Source organism: Pyrus communis, chromosome 1 (genome assembly GCF_963583255.1).
Source record: "Pyrus communis chromosome 1, drPyrComm1.1, whole genome shotgun sequence".
Taxonomy (NCBI): Eukaryota; Viridiplantae; Streptophyta; class Magnoliopsida; order Rosales; family Rosaceae; genus Pyrus; species Pyrus communis.
The window spans coordinates 42,432,377-42,449,928 of NC_084803.1; the positions used below are offsets into that span (position 1 = coordinate 42,432,377).

Below are 17,552 nucleotides of genomic sequence, written 5' to 3' on the forward strand. Positions count from 1 at the left end.
TAACTGTATAGAGTTGTCTTTTGTAAAATATAACATCAGAATATAAAAGATCAGGACCACGGAGGCAGTGCAAACGTTTTGGTAGCGGATCGTCAGATAAGACCTTTGGGACATAATATTCATACTGCCTCATGATGAGTGAGACGCAAGGGAGGGGAGATGAATGGGCAGTTGGTTTCCGAAAGCGTGGACGACCATGGTGGTTGATTTTCTCTACGCTAGCCAACCAACCGTGGCTAGAGCCACAACACCTCTTATGAAAAGGCACTTGTAACCGAACGTTGGTGTAGGCTTTGCCTTCTGCAATGTTGTACGGTACTGGTTCTCGGTCGGTCGTGATTAGGTTGCGGCAATCATCGACGTTACAACCGTAAGTGCACGTTCAGACGAAAAAGAGGTTAGGGTTTCGAAGAAGTATTTTGAGGTTTGGCCTCCATAGGAACATATTTAATAAGCGGGAATCCACGTAGGTTTGAAATTATGAGATTTGTCCACTGTCACTACAAAAATCTGGCCATGAATGCCAGATTTAACGGAAGCGATATTTTCAATACGTTAGGTATTTTTTTTTGAAATGTTCGAAAAGGTTAAAACTAATTTGAAATCCCACAACAAGTTGGGGTTTTAGTTATTTAATCCTTTTTTTTTCTAATATTATATGGGTTTTTTTTAATAAAAAATATTATCTACACTAAAATAATGCCGGAGTAGCTTCATTAGACCATAGTACTAAATGTCAACATTATATGTGTTAAAACAAATTAATCAAATCAAATCCTATAAAGAAAAGGATACTGACGACCAAGTCCAAGCCTAAAACCCTGGGCACTACAAATTGGGAGGGGACGTAAGTTAGGGTCTCTTTCTTCATCCACACTCCACCGGTTTCCTCCCTCTCCGTGTATCCCAAGCTCGTGGTCGTCGTCTTCTTGTCGTGCTTCTAACTCAACGCCTTCAATATAGTCTCCTCTCCAGTGCCGCTGATATCTTCCACAATGGAGGAAGAGCCAGATTTGATGACGAAAAAGAAAAAGGAAGCGAAGGTTCGTTCTTTCTTTCTCAGATCCTTTTTTTTTTATTTTAATTTTGGCTGAGATTTTTATACTTGAAATTTGGTAAAGTGTTGTTTGCGGAACAAGTAATTGTATTTTCTTTTTGTGTTGTTTTTTGGACAGGCAAAAGAGAAAGAATTGAAGAAGAACAAAGCTTTGGAGAAAGCTATCAAGCTTCAGGTAATGGAGATTCTTGTGATTTTCGTATGGCTTTTTACACTCTCAACAACGTTCTTTTTTTTTTTTTTTTTTAATTTTATTATCATTCACTGCTGGAAATTAAAAAAGAAGCTATGGAAAAGAAAGGAAAAAAAAAACCTCTGGTTCGTGTCGTTCTTTGGCCAGAAATTAATTGTTGCTCGGTGTAATTGCAAAGGGGAAGCAATTTGGGTAGAGGTTTCGGTACAAAAATCTGTTGTTCTAAAAGCAGAGGTCGGGAGTTGTAGTCGCCTTTGGACCTAACGGAATGGAGTGTGACTACCGAGGTTCTAAAAAACGTTAGGCGCTAGTCAGGCGGCAGACTGGAACCTAGCACCTAGGCGGCTATGGGGGCCTAGGTGGGGGCCTAGGCAGATTTAAGTAAATTTATTATATATTGTATAAATAAGTACCTATTTATACTTAAAAAAACACACATAATTGTATTAGGATACATAAATTACGACATAAAATGACATATAAATTATAAAGTATTAGAACATATTGAAAACATGGGGAACAAACATATAATAAGTGAAAGATTTCTTACATTTTACATTTTATTGAAAAATCAAAATGCAAAATCAAAGTTATCGATTTTCTGTCTAAGTGAAAGTCGCAACCTAGGTGCCTAGGCGGATTTAGGCAGGCTAGGCGGATGCCTAAGTGGGTCTAAGCATACTTCCTTAATTTTCAAACGCTTAGAGACTAATGGGGGCGGTGACCCAATGCCTAGGTGGGGCCTAGACAGCACTAGGCGGGAATTTTTAAAACAGTGATGACTACAAATTTGGTCCTGGTGGTTGGAACTATACATAATTGAAATGTGTAAAGGACATGCTAAACAAATTTGGGCACGAGGCCGGGTCTGTATACGCAAACTGGTTTTAGATGCAATTTTTTTTTTACATAAACAGAGAATAACAATGCAATGATGAACTGCTAAGGGTGTATATATTTATTTTAAAAATAAAATCATCCAGGAGCAAGAAGCATGTGCTTCTACTTCGAAGACGAGTAAAAAGAAGAATGTAAGGCTTTGGGATGATGAAGATGAAAATGCAAAGGATCCAGGGACTCCATTTGGCGAGAAGAAAAGGATGGCTAGTCAAATGACGACAGGGTACTATCCGAAGGCTGTAGAGAAGTCGTGAGTGTACTCATATTTTCACTATTCATTCTCCCATAAATTGTACTTGTAGTTTCTTCATATTTCTTATACTGGTTGATACAGGTGGTATGAGTGGTGGGAGAAAATGGGGTTCTTCTCAGCGGAATCTAACAGCTCCAAACCTCCATTTGTGATTGTGAGTGTCATACTGCTCCAAACTAACTTGTTAATGAGTTTGCATTGATATAAAGTGAAAAAAAGAGTGAGAAAATTAATCAGGTTTCACATAAATTGCAGGTTTTGCCGCCACCCAATGTAACTGGTACCCTTCACATAGGCCATGCGCTCACCGCTGCTATTGAGGTCATTCTTTGCTTAAATTCCTGACTTGTGCTCTTCATCGGTAAGGGTGTTCATTGAAAATTGGATGTGATTTTGTCATATGCAGGACACTATCATTCGTTGGCAGAGAATGTCTGGTTACAATGCCATGTGGCTGCCTGGAATGGACCATGCCGGGATAGCAACACAGGTTTTGTTCCTTTTCTCTTAACTGGCAAATGGTTACATTTTTTATCACAATAACATTATTTGCATCGCTTTCATTCCAGCATTGTGCCGAATTTTATTGTGCCACAAATATGAATCTGCTGTATATTTGGCCTTTTTTGGGTGTAGGGGATATGTCCTTTCTTATTAGACAGTTCCTTATAGCCATGAGCGATGAATTATTAACCTAATCATATCTTGGCCATATCTATATGCATGTAATCTTTGTTTTCATTGATCTGGATTTATCTTCATTACGTATGTATTCGTTTGCTGGCCATAACTTCCAAGTGCATATTATAGGTTGTTGTTGAAAAGAAGCTTATGAGTGAGAAAAAATTAACCAGACATGATATAGGTCGTGATGCATTTGTGGCTGAGGTAAGCTTGAATTGAAACTAGCTGGACATAGATCCCTTAAATAATTTTGTTCTAAAATTTTCTGAATACATTCATACCTATTCATGTTGTGGTTCGGTAACTTGGTTGTGAAAGGTTTGGGATTGGAAAAAAAAAGCATGGGAGCACCATCTTACAGCAGCTACGTCATTTGGGAGCTTCTTTGGATTGGTCCCGCGAGGTAAAAGATTTGAGTTTGAAGCTTGGTTTGATTTTTGGATTGAAACAAAGTATTGGCAGTCTCAATAAACGAAGATCTCTCTCTGTTCTTGACTTAGCTTTTCTTTTTCCTACACTTTAGTGCTTCACGATGGATGAGAAAAGATCAAATGCTGTGGCAGAGGCTTTTGTAAGGCTTCATAAACAAGGGCTTCTCTACAGGTATGCTAGGCATAGAAGAATATTAGGGGAGCACTTCTTTGTTTACTATGTGTTTTCCAGCTCAGAGCTCTATGCTAATCTGAATCTAAACTTTCTTGATAAATACAATGTAAGGGATATGCCGTTAGGAAAGTTTTGCTAATTGCAGAGGAGAACGTACCACTGGTTTGCTGATTAGGTCTAACATTAATGTGACGGTGGATGCTAGTACTTATTTAGTCAGTTGGGATAAGGATTGAAACTTGACAACAGTGTACACAGATTGACTTATATAATCATCCACATCTATAAGTAGATAAATTACCTTCTTGTCTTTGAATTCTTCTTCACTTCGGCTGCTAAGCTTTCTGGATTTTGTCGGTATGTTTTGTTTGCAGGGATAATCGCATAGTAAATTGGGATTGTGGGTTGCTTACCGCAATATCTGACATTGAGGTCAGCCTTCTTCTTTTACCTGCATATTTTTCCTTATTTTTGCAGCATATATTTATGGATTTTTGAGTCTGTATAGGTGGATTATATAGATATTCGAGAAAGGACATAACTGAGGGTTCCTGGATATGAGAACCCTGTTGAATTTGGCGTGTTAACTTCATTTGCTTACCCTCTGGAGGAAGAACTTGGTGAGATTGTGGTGGCCACCACTAAAGTGGAAACTATCCTTGGTGATACTGCTATCGCTGTACATCCTAATGATGAGAGGTATAGACACCTTCATGGAAAACATGCCATCCATCCTTTCAATGGAAGAAGAATTCCTATAATATGTGATGAAATTCTCGTTGATTCAGAGTTCGGTACTGGTTCTGTGAAGGTAAGGTTTAACATATAAGTTCCAAGTGATTGCATTAAATTTCTTTTTCTGGTTTATGTTTCAGGGATGTAAAGATCTTCATGCTCTCTCTCTTTGCCTCCTGCAGATTACCCCAGCCCATGATCCTAATGACTTTAATGTCGGGAAGCGCCATAATCTTGAATTCATTAACATCTTTACTGATGATGGAAAAATAAACCAGGAGGGTGGAGAATTTGCAGGAATGCCACGTTTCAAAGCCCGAGAGGCAGTGACTGAAGCACTAAAGAAGAAGGTATATATTTTACATTACTACAGTCCTTCGAAACTTATATTGATTATCAATATCAACATACCATATCATAGTATCTACGTGACTGATACATGCTTAACGAAAATGTATTGGTTATTGGTGGCGACCTCCTAAGCTAGATTGTTGCTGCTAGAAGTAACGTCTGTGACACTGACTGAAACTTTCCTTTTATTGTTTTGCACTATTTTCCACTTGATGCTCTTTCTAACAATCAGTTCGAAATTGAAATTGTTTGCATTTCCGTCATCCTAGACACTTCACAGAAATTAACTTAATTTACTTGTAATTGCATCACTTATCAACATCACCAGTTTGTTGTTGTACACTCATCCTAGTTGATGGAGGATACTGTCTATTTGCGATTTTGTGTCATTTTCTCTATGGTGTTATGGATGTTTCGGTGACTGTTTTTTCATGGCATTTAGGGCCTCTTTAAAGAAGCAAAGAACAATGAGATGCGCCTTGGTATTTGCTCTAGAAGCAAGGATGTTGTGGAACCCAAGATAAAACCTCAATGGTATGTCAAATGCAGTGGTATGGGAAACCAAGCCCTTGATGCTGCCATAGATAGTGAAAATAGGAAGCTTGAGACCATCCCAAGACAATATACTGCTGAATGGTTAAAATACTTGCGACTGGTTTTTGCTCCTTGCTGGTCCTTTGTTGTCAGTATTCTAAATATCACACTGATTTCGCCTAAATATTGGTGGATATATTGGAAAAATCAGCTTGGGGAGCGAAGATTTTCACCCTGATTCAGATAAAAATCAGAGTTTAAGCATAATAACACCGATATTGCCAAAATCCTTTCCAAAAATATAGAGTACCCAGATCAATACTACATAGATTGTGAAGAAATATCTTCTGGAATTCCTTGTAATTGAGGAAGCAGAGTAAACTCCCCAACACCCAAACCTAATTAGAGCTGCAAGTTGATGAACAAAAGGTCCAAAATGTCAGTGGGAGATAGGTGCATACCTCACAAGGAAGAAGAAGGCTAGACCCTTTAGGCAAACTGTACCATGACCTTGTTCACATTTAGTGAAAAAACGATGGATGTCAGAACAAATAAAGCTCAGCATACATTACTGATAACAGTCAAAGGATTAGTTTATATTCTACTTGCCATCAGGTGTATTATATTAGATATAAAATTTATATATCTACCACCTATATTATTGTCGTGTTTAACATTTCCTAAAGTTTCATTTCAATTTTCCAGTGTTTATAAACTTTCCATTATTTCCGTTGACGTGTCATTAATACTGAAACACCCGTCAAATTGGCTACCAATGTTTCTGTCAGCGCTGATGACCATGGTGGCTGTTTTAGCTGTTATTTTGATATTTTCCCAGTGTTTTTATAGATCCCTTTGTTTGAGAGTTCTTTGCTAATGTGGATAGCTGGTTCACTTAATCACTGTGTGTTCCTTATTTTTCTGTATATTATCAGTTTCGTATGAAAGGAAAAGAAATAGAAGTTTTCACTTAGTTTTGGTCTAACCATCACAGATGGCTTGAAAACATTCGTGATTGGTGCATCTTGAGGCAGCTGTGGTGGGGTCACCGTGTTCCTGCGTGGTATGTTGTTTATGAGAGTGATAAGGCGGAGGATTTTGGAGTACTTGATGATCGATGGGTGGTTGCGAGGAATGTGGAAGAGGCTCAAGCACAGGCTAGTGGTAGATATGAGGGGAACTTTCAATTGATTCAGGATCCTGATGTCCTTGACACTTGGTTTTCTTCTGCTCTCTTCCCATTGTCTGTGTTGGGCTGGCCAGAGGACACAGAAGATCTAAAGGCTTTTTATCTGACTTCACTTCTTGAAACTGGTCATGATATCCTCTTTTTCTGGGTTGCTCGTATGGTAATGCTTGGAATGACATTGGCGGCAATGTACCTTTTACAAAGGTGGGTAGCATTTTTTTCATTATAGATGTAGAGACATGCTATAAATAGCTCTACTTTGTGTTGCATATTGCAAAAGTTATAAGTTACTAGTTACTCAAGTGACAAGTGTACTGTTTCTCGGTCTGCAAGTATATTTGCACCCTATGATTCGTGATGCACATGGGCGTAAAATGTCTAAATCCTTGGGGAATGTCATTGATCCACTTGATGTGATAAATGGTGTTGAACTTGAAGATCTGCAGAAGAAGCTTTTAGAGGGAAATTTGGATGCCAAGGAAGTAGCTGTCTCGGAAGAAGGGCTAAAGAAGGACTTTCCTAAAGAGATTAAGGAATGTGGCACAGATGCTCTCCGCTTTGCTCTAGTGTCTTACACTGCTCAAGGTTTAGACTTCTGTCTTGCTTACTATTTTCTTCAGGTAATTGTTGTCTTGCATGGACAGTGGATCTAATCATCTGTTTCGTTTTCTTGTCTTGTCAGAATGATAAGATAAATCTGGATATCAAAAGGGTGGACGGCTACAAAAGCTGGTGTAATAAATTGTGGAATGTAGCAAGGTTTTCTCTGAGCATACTTGGGAATGACTATGTTCCGCCCTAACTGTAAATCCACATGTGTTCCCATTTAGTTGCCAATGGATACTCTCGGTACTGAGCAAAGCCATATCCAAAACTGTTTTGTCACTGGAATCATACGAATTATCAGATGCAGCCGCTGCAGTGCATGCTTGGTGGCAGTACCAGTTGTGTGATGTTTTCGTTGAAGCTATCAAGCCCTGTTTTTCTGGTAACGATCCAAAGTTTGCATCTGAAAGGGGTTGTGCAGGAGACAGTCTATGGTTATGTCTTGACAATGGGCTACGGTTGCTCCATCCGTTTATGCCATTTGTCACAGAAGAACTGTGGCAGCGTCTTCCATCTTCAGGGGATCACAAGACAGAAACATCAATCATGATATGCGAATATCCATCCATTACAGAGGTTAGTTTAGTCATAATTGACTTTGTTTTCTCAAGTTTTTTCTTGCGTCCTTTTGTTTTAAATTCAACAATGTTGGTGATCCTCACTATCCTAAAATAGAGGCAAAGGGTTGCAAAGCGTTCAGTTGTTTCATCGCTCTTCTTAGATATCGCTTGCTTCATCAACTATAATACTACACATAGAAATGGTGTTTTTCTTTGTTTGTTGATGAGAAATTAGCATGCGTAGTAACTACCTTTGTATCGTGTTATTCATCCAGTGCTGGACAAACGAAAAGGCAGAATCTGAGATGAACCTTACAGAGTCTATTGTGCAATCTCTCCGTTCACTCGCAAAAGAAAGTCATGGTCTTTCCTGTCTCTTAATAACTCTGAACTTTTGATATGTCACGTCAAAAGCTGGATATGACTAGTTACGCATCCTCTTTCCGTGTTTCTTTCAGGCGATCAGCTATTGTGATTTGTAGAACAATTTCGGATTGGAAGATAATCTGCAGCCATCAACGGGAGATTGAAACTCTCGCCCATTTGTCATCGTTGACGGTAAGTATTTCTTTGGAGGAAATCGAGTGTGCATATTGATCATATTTATTGCGGAGGCTTGTCTGCAAAACAAGTGTTTGATGATACTTTAGTAGTAAACACGGTTTTCCATTCGTTGATTTAGGTTTTATCTACGATAAACATTTTGATCCCTACAGGTAGTCAGTGAGGAAGATGGCTTTCCCACCCCTACCAACTCCGATGGATACGTGATGTCTACTGTAAATAAAAACATTTCGGTTTTTCTGAACGTTCCAAGGGTAAAGGCAGACCCTGAATCGATCCGCGTGATGGAAAGACTCACACTGTAAGCACATTATTCAAAGATCTTACTTGTGTTTCAAGTTTGCTTCATTTTTGATCGTATAAAGCACCGTAAAGCATACGTACAAGTGATTAATTTAATTTTATTATACTTAATACAGGGGACGGGAAAAGCTGTGGTTGATGATAAATTCTTCAGGTTACAAGGAAAAGACTAATGAGAAGATTCAACAAGCTAATGCTGACAAGCTTCAATCCTTGGACGGGGAGATCATGTCTTTGGAAAGGGATGGAAATAATCTCCTTGAAGACTAGAACAATGTGTGTTCCCGACCGCGTTCTGAGGCTTGAGAGAAGTTTTTGGTATGAGTTGAGTGCGTTTGGAGTGAGAGACAACTCTTCCAGTTTAACTGAAACACGTCGTTTCCCGATACACCCTTTTTAACTTCTCACTCTTATTATTTATGGCCATCGGATGGAATAAATCAAGCAGAATCACCGATCATGTACATTTTTCAAGCTCATTTCAAGGTTATATTCCAAATTAAATAGGAATTTGCAGACCAAACATATTCCATTTGACGCACGAAAACCAGTCGGTGACTGATACTAGAGGTGATTAAATTCACAATCAGAAACCAAGTAACTTGCACTATACAGCCATGAATCAATAAGAACATCGGAAATTTGATGGTCGCTCCCGCAAAGATTTCAATGGACACAGAAATAACACAAGGAGCTCTCAGTGCTTATATCCAATTCAAGCTTTGCTCCACCTATTGCATCACAGTTATTAACTGTACATGTTTATACCATTTGTAAAGAATTGAAGAGTACATATCTATCCATACAAGGTGCGAGTTGTGGAAGAAAATGCAGCAGCAACATCATCTCGTGTACCTCTTTGTTTCGACTCAAAAATGTCACAGTAGTTGAACTGCTGCAATGGATGGGATTTTCTCCCTCAATTTCTGCGTTACTGCCACCCTAACCGTCATTACCCCGGCAGCTGGACCTGTGATACGGACCTTCACTATAGGCTCCTCGATTGTCACAAGCTCAAGAGATCCACCTGCTGCCCCTACTAAGTAGGGTCTAATTTCTTCAAGTACCTGGAGCAAATTGTACATACAAATACATAAGAGGACATCCCTGAAATCAAGCATCCAACTTCCTCAATTTTTCGGCTATATTTGGAACTCATCTAAACATGAAATTATTATCTTTCGTTCTATCACAATTCATCTGACGTGCAGTCCGCACTTTATGCAGTAAAGACATTTGATTTCTTCCTAGTATCAACATATCAGTCAACCGAAAGGAAAGAGTTATATTTAACCAAAAAAATAACAAGAATGAACATACGTACCGAAAAAAAATACACAATTCTAGAACATTAGAAGGCTGATCAGGGTTTTAAACTTCTCACGGTCATTGTAGAGCATGACAGTAAGTCACAGGAGTAAGTATCCTAGGTTTTAGTCAAACACTCAAGGCTGACTTAAAGTGGTTTAACAATGACATCTCCACTCAAAATTTAAGTTAGTACGGAATATTGACCCGAACACAATCCCTTAATACTTCAATGCGGGTAAAGACTTATGAATTATAATTATTATAATCATAATTTTCTTATTTTAATTTCTTGAGCTTATTTGAGCTAGTGCATGACACACAGTGGATATCATCACTATCCTAATAACCAGGCCAAGAAGCACGGTAAATTACTAATAGCCCACTGCAAAAGCACTTGACCACCAATGGCGAGGACGAAAAATAATGTAGGGAGAAGGCATTGGTTATACTCTAGGTAAGCTAAACAGCAGTATAATAATCCAACTAAGCAAACATTGCAAGTTTTATTGGATAGTGATAAACGGAAACGGCTTTTAGAATCCCCAGAAATTATGAGCCAAGTGAAACAAACACCACTAAACAATTTTCTTATATATCGTATTGGTTCAATTTTCTATATCAAATTCAAATAAACTCAGAATACTTTTTCTTAAACCTAAATCCTAAGCAGCAGCAGTGTAAAATCCCATTCAGATTTATGCATGAAGCAGGAACTCATGAAAAAGTATATCCAATTTTATTATAAAAGGGGTCTTAGGACTTCAAAAGAAATATTACCTTCTCTATATTTTCTTCATTCAGTTCAAGTCCTGTTTCTTTGTCAGCTATTGCTTCCACTGCAACTATTTCAGGGATCTTTTCCATTAAACGACGCTCAATACCCATTTTCATTGTCATAACAGAGCTTGGACAGGAGCCACATGCTCCCTCAAGCTTCAAACGCACCATATTTCCATCAATCTCATGTAACGACACATTTCCTCCGTCGGAAATGAGATATGGTCGGATTTCATCCAATACACTTTCAACATTCTCTGCAGTCAGTGGCAATTCAACCGCTGAATCTGGAGTAGCAACCGCCTTAACAACTGTACAACAATAAAATATAGATAACCATAAGCATCCAACTAGGTAAAACTAAAACGAGACAGAATGGCGACCTGCTACATAGATGATCTTAGCATCTTTACAGAAAAAAGAAAATCAATCACACACAAACACAAATATTTTGATTTGTGTTTCTATACACCTTTAAAGTGAAAAGAATATTATAAACTCTACTGGCTTTTCTTAATGCAGACATACTTCTGGGATGTAACGAAGTTTTAAACTGGGTGCTAATAAGGCCCGGAACTATCTGTGTCAAATTATGAAACAGTGACTAGGGCAAAGGTGGAGTGCATGTCCTTATTGAACCTACATATGGGCTTTGATTATTTATTTTATCCAGAAGAATAAGTTGTCAACGTTGCAAATTAAAGAGCAACCGTGGACATCCCATAATGTCTTCTTATTCATAAGGCTCCACAAGGGTTCCATTTCCTAAAATGTCCAACAAACACCTCCATCTTCAGATTCTCGTACTGACTAATAATCAGATTTCTCACTTGCATTACCTTCAAACAAACGCTCGATTTGGGAATATTCATGCGACATTACTGGATTGACTCACACTAGCATCCGCAGAAGCAGGGCAAGAAAAGCATGGCAACGATTAACAACAAATATTCGTGTTGCAACAAGGTACACAGAATTACATCATTATATATTTTCAACATCAACAAGTGCGTAGCACATCAATGTTCTAAAGTTGAGTCAGTCGATTTGCGTAGTTAATTGGGTTCAATCAAACATTACATAATTGAGTTCAATCAAACATTACAGAAACCTTGAATTCGATAACAGCCGAGAAAAGCTGAAACTGAAATAACTAATACTACTATCTGAAATTGTATCCTATACGAAAATAAACAAATAAATAAAATCAATGTTGGAGCACTCTGAAACTAATTATACCAGATTGAAAAATACAGCCGATGCTTACAAATCAACCAAACATTCAATTGATTGATTATATATATATATATATATATATATATATATATATATTTATGTATAAAGCATAAAAATCATTGATTTCGAAATAAAAAGAAACTGACCTAGGCTGCGTGAAGGTGAAGGTAACCTAACCCGTGAGCTAGGCCGCACCAGATTGCTCCCTCTACTGAGAGATACATAGGAGCCCGAGCCTCCAAATAATAAACTACAACTCTGCAGAAAAAAGGGTAAAAATTCAAAATTAAAAGGGAAAAATATAAGAAGAAGCAATTGATTTGTTTATGAAAGTGAAGAGAAATCGAAGAAAACCGTGGAAAGTGGTCGTTGGAGTCTGCAGTACGGCGGAGAATTGAGAAGCATCGCTCTCATCTCGAATGAAAAGTATGGCGGAGATTTCTTCTCTGTTCTTTTCGTTTCCTTTCTTCTTGGATTTTCTCAGGAACCAAACAGGTACGTCGCAGAAGAAGAAGCTCGAAGTACCGCCGTTGATTTTCCTTTCTTGTACTTTCCTTTCGTTTCAGGGGTAAAATGGGAAACTACTTTTAGGAGGAAGCACCTCCTACTCCTTGGTGCTTCTTAGAAAATGTTTACTAGTTCTACTTCTAACTAAAAGCATTTTTATAGCGCATTTACTAATATGTAATTAAATTGAGATGAGGTGGAATTTGATTGAGGAGAAATTGAAATAAGGTGGAATTAGAATCAGATCCCTGTTGAAGTTGTTTGCTAAAACTGTCCGGAATTGGAATACAATTCCATAAAGTTGTTTACTAATACAGCATAATCGGAATATAAACCAGTATAATTACTAAAATGTCCTTGTCTCAAATCAAATATTTTATATACTTTTTTTTAATAAAATTTGATATAGTATATAATAGTAAGAAAAAATTAAATTGTTTTTTTTATTTCATAGACATACTAAAATGATTTTGTTTATTTTTTTATAAATTTAAGTATTGACTTTAATATATAAATTTTATCGCACAAGTTGTAGTTTTTTCTCTTCGGCGTATATAAGGAGTTGTGCATAATGTGAATGAGTATAGAATTATGCTTAATGAGCTAGAAGGATATGGAAAGAAATTGTTAGAAGCATTTTCAAAAAAATAAGTTTAGGGTTAAAAGGAACCTCACTATGTTGAGGGTTTAAGTTGCCTAAGCAACAAGAGGGAGATGGGAATCTAACCCAGCTAGACCTTTTCCCCCTTGGAAATAATGAAAGTAAGTGAGGGCATAAAGGAAAAAAAATTATCATTGCTTGGGCAATCCGGAATCCAAATACCTTATATATGTTGGGAATCCAAATCCTCCAATTTCAGGAATTGGATTCCTTTTTTTGTGTGGGCCCCACGCACTTTTGATTCCTCCCAATTTTAGTAAACACAGGTATAATTCATAATCGGAATCGGATTCCTTATTCTCATTCCGATTACGGGTTAGTAAACGCATTATTAAAATATTTGCCAAACGACCATTTTTTTAAGGAAAAACTAATGAAAAGGGCTTCAAAATTTTGAGTTTTAACGATAAGAACAAAATAAAGGGTAAAGTGAATAGTACCAGGATTGACTTTTTAGTGTAAAAATGTGGTTTTTCGTTAAAGTAAACAATACCGAGAGATTTTCGTTAAAATTCCCTTTTTTAAAACTAAAATGCTTTTACTCATTAGAAAGCGCTTTTGACTCTTTCAAAAACATAACCAAACGAGCCCTAAATCAACGGTGATAAGCTAGATCAAGTGGTCCAAATCTTTGTTAACAAAACTAAACTAAAAAAAGTGATCCAAATCTCAAAATTTTGTTACATGATTTTAAATTTCACAATATCTCATTAGGTAAAAAAAGACATTACTAGTGTTTTTCAACCGAAATGTCAATTCCTATATAATATGACATAGAAAGGCAGCAGAGGAAGTTGCTGTCAAATTTGACTGCAGCTTCAAATCTACTTTTAGTAATTAATAAAGGCTTTTCATAATTTTTATATTTATTTTTTGTTTTAAAATACTAATTACAACTATAAAAAGTACATAATGTAATAATAATAGTTTAAATTCGACATATTGGTTAGAAAACAAAAATTAAAAAACGATCAATGTGCTACATGAGCCTTCAAATTTAAATTTTATGTTTAAAATTTGATATCTCCTTTGGAGATGGTCTTAGAGCATCTTCAAAGGATATGTCCAAAATTTATTTAATGTCTAATGTGACAAATTGAATACAAGAGCTAAATTCTTTTCTTTTCCAATAGATGTATCAAATATTTATTTTATTATTTTATTGGGCCTAAAGTTACATTAACTATTAAAAAATATCAAAATTAATTGTAGTTTTTATTCTATTAGTTGTTAATGAGACCCATGTATTAAAAATTTCAGTTAAATATATTTGATTCTTTCTTTGTTTGCCGTCAAAAAAGGTAGCTAGAAAGTAAGGAGTCAAATGACTCACATGCCACATCATATATGGCATATCCATTGAAGAACACATAAATGTCTTTTAATCTTATTTGGCATATTTGACATCTCCTTTGGAGATGGCCTTAGGAGTCAAATTTGACATCAATGTCAAATTTGTTTTTAATTAATTTTAATGGTGAATCCCTTATTCCACTAAAATTTCAACCAATAGAAAGTTTGTTTCAACATTGTTTTAATAATTACAACCATTTAAAGCTATATTGTAATAAAAAAAAATAACATTTGACAATTCAATTGGAGAAGTACAAAATTTGATATAAGGCTTCAGATTACCACATTAGCCATCAATAATAATTTGACGATTATAATCTGATATTTCTTTTGGAGATCGTCTAACAAATCAAGTTAAAATTGAATTTTAATTTTTTTTGTAGAAAAGTAGTCAAACCCTAAACCCTTAATTTGCTGTAAGAAAATGTAGTCAAACCCCAAACCCTCAATTTGCTGTAAGAAAAAAAGTAAGATCGGGAACATAAATAAAAGCTGGCCTTGCTTAAATGTTTGGTGATTTACATAGCGTGTGAGTCGGAATGTCTAGCGGGTCCTTACCTAATGGGTATATATATGTGTTCTTTGCTGGGAATTAGGTGGCCAAGTATTCGTGTAATTGTCCATGTTCTTTACATCTTGGGTTGCAAGAAAAATACAACGTTATTCGCATGGGCCGGGATCGATGCAAGAAAATTTATTGCGAGCCTTGACATGATGATGCTCTTATTTTTATTCTCATTATATTTGGTATTCATCCACCAATTCTTCAACAAGTAATCTTGTAATCACGTCAAGAAGCCGAACATGATCTCCGCTTGCCATCAATGAGGAAGGAGGGGATACCTACAAAAAAACACTCATGCTGAAATCAGTGTTTGTTCAAAGATGATTTCAGTATATTATAAGTGTTTGATCTGTTCCCTTATTCTAGTCCCGCTCCCCCAAGATTAGAATTCATCGAAAGTGACTCATTGCTTGAGCCTCAACTTTTGCACTCACAGTTTCCCTTGAGATTCCTGCCACTGAAATTTCTTGAACAGCTTGGGTACAATTGTGAAAACGCAGATGGATAACTAGTGTAAAGAGACTAACAAACAGAGAGAGAGAGAGAGAGAGAGAGAGAGAGAGAGATTGAAATGCGACTTCATTTTCTTTTCTGAATTTGACAAATACTGCTTATTAGATCATATATATATATATATATATATATATATATATATTTGAAAGCAATATTAAACAAACTTTTGCAATATAATAATATAACAAAGTACATGATATCATTTATATTCATGTTTCTTCCCCTTTTGGATTGAAAAATATCGAAGTAATTAAACATGATTTAAATCAACATTCAATAGTACAATTGCGTAGACGAATAAAGAGGGTTGCAAAGAGAACTGGAATATTTAGACCCTTTTTTCCAGGAAAATAAATCTTGCACAAGAGGGACAATAGGCTTTTTCTTCATTGTTTTCTTCTCTCTTTTCCTTCCGACATAGTCGTAGTAGCCGACTCCAACATGGTCGTAGGTAGCACCAATGCTCAATATTTGAGCCAAAGACGTAGAGTTCTCCATTCTTTTCATCCACTCCCTCTTATTCCGCTCTTCAACATTATCTCCCATAGTAGTACTATTTGGTGATGATGATCTAGTAGTCGTAGACACATGCAGCACGTTGCTCGCCTTTGCTGCCGCATCCGCCTCCGCTCGAGCCAACTTGGACATGTTCTTGTGAAGCTCCGCGTTCAACGACGCCAGTGCCACCTCCGTTTCTGACTCCCTCTTCTTCAGCAACTTCAGCTCCACCTTTGTTTCCTCGAGCTCCGCCTCAAGCTTCTTAAGAGTGTCCATAACTGCTACTTTCTCCTCGCGATCACCATAACTACTAACTCTTACTTCTTCGCTTTCTTTAGAGTTCGGCGGTGAAAACTTCCATGACGGAGTGGTAGTAGGGCTACTTTGGACAATATTATTGGTGTATAGGGGTTTAGGGGATGAAAACATTTCTCCGAGAAGAAGGCGCTCGTCAAATATCGCGACGGCTTCTTTGACGGAGCGGAAGGGTCGGGCAGTGTCGACATTGGCGTTGTAATCGTTAATATGAGGTAGGGTTAGGGCAGCTGCTCCACCTGCTGGGTTTTCTTCAGGAAGCTGCAGGGAGTGCTGGGTTTCCGATTCCATGGATATGTGTGCGCTAGGTGGAAGGAAATGGTGTGTAGGAATTAAGGTCATTGAGATATATTTCTTGATGATCGGTAGGGTTTGGTTTGGCATGGGATTTCTTTGCTTGCACTTCAAAACTTTGACGGAGAGAGAGAGAGAGAGAGAGAGATTGTTTCAAGGTTAAGACAAAATGTCGGGGAGGATAGGAAGCATGAATAAAAGGTGGACGAGGACATCATAACAACTCCATGGGCCGCCTATGGATACTGCCCTCACCCACCCGACCAATTCCTTTTTTTTTTTTTTTTTTTTTTTTTTTTTTTTAATTTATTTTTTATGTGTGTGTGTGAAGTAAAATACAAATTTTAGAATGGCAAATGCTAGGGAGATATGTTTTTTAGTTTAGGCCATAATTTGTAGACAATATGATGTGGTTCAAAAATATAGTTTAACATAGGTAAATGGGTAAAGTAAGAGCTGAAATTACGATGCAATGAAATAAATTAACAAGACGGTATAGGTTCGAATCTTATCAATAATTAATCTAACATATAATCTAACAAAATATATTGTTTGACATAAAAAGGAAAAATAAATTAACAAGGTGAAAGTGCTTTAATTTTTCCTATGCACACTACTCCTGAAGCAAAGGGGCAAGATTGCAATGAAAATTGAAAATGGCTCAAACAGGGTACTTCAAATAGACACTAAATTGATCGTGAATTCGTATTAACATATGTAACTTCATGAAACACTGAATGATCCATCACTTATCCAACCTTCATATTATTTTCTAGGCTTAAATATCAAAATAGTCCCTATGTTTAGTGTATTAGCTAATTTAACTTCCCTGCTGTCAATTTGGTCAATTTAGTCAATGCGTTTATCTTTGTTAGTCAATCAAGCATATTTAATTCAATTACTGCTAAGTAAGTCAAACTATTACAAAGTTATTTATAAAAAATTACCTATTCAATACTGAAATTTAAATAAAAATCTGTACAAAAC

The 17,552-nt window shown here is 36.8% G+C and overlaps 2 protein-coding genes and 1 pseudogene across 2 annotated transcripts; 1 reads left to right on the forward strand and 2 right to left on the reverse strand.

Annotated features, from left to right (window-relative positions):
- The first annotated feature begins 995 nt into the window (after window positions 1-995).
- Window positions 996-8,998, forward strand: LOC137740444 (valine--tRNA ligase, mitochondrial 1-like; annotated as a pseudogene).
- Window positions 8,999-9,173: 175 nt separating this feature from the next.
- LOC137740452 (nifU-like protein 2, chloroplastic) lies at window positions 9,174-12,378 on the reverse strand. Its single transcript, XM_068480320.1, has 4 exons — window positions 12,214-12,378; window positions 12,006-12,117; window positions 10,624-10,934; window positions 9,174-9,602 (listed from the first exon to the last, which is right to left on the reverse strand). The coding sequence occupies exons 1-4, from the start codon at window positions 12,271-12,273 to the stop codon at window positions 9,414-9,416; spliced, it is 672 nt and encodes a 223-aa protein (XP_068336421.1). The 5' UTR covers window positions 12,274-12,378; the 3' UTR covers window positions 9,174-9,413.
- Window positions 12,379-15,731: 3,353 nt separating this feature from the next.
- LOC137728211 (WEB family protein At3g51220-like) lies at window positions 15,732-16,567 on the reverse strand. Its single transcript, XM_068467065.1, has one exon. It carries the CDS (start codon window positions 16,560-16,562, stop codon window positions 15,732-15,734), a length of 831 nt encoding a protein of 276 aa, XP_068323166.1. The 5' UTR covers window positions 16,563-16,567.
- Between the last annotated feature and the right edge of the window lie 985 nt (window positions 16,568-17,552).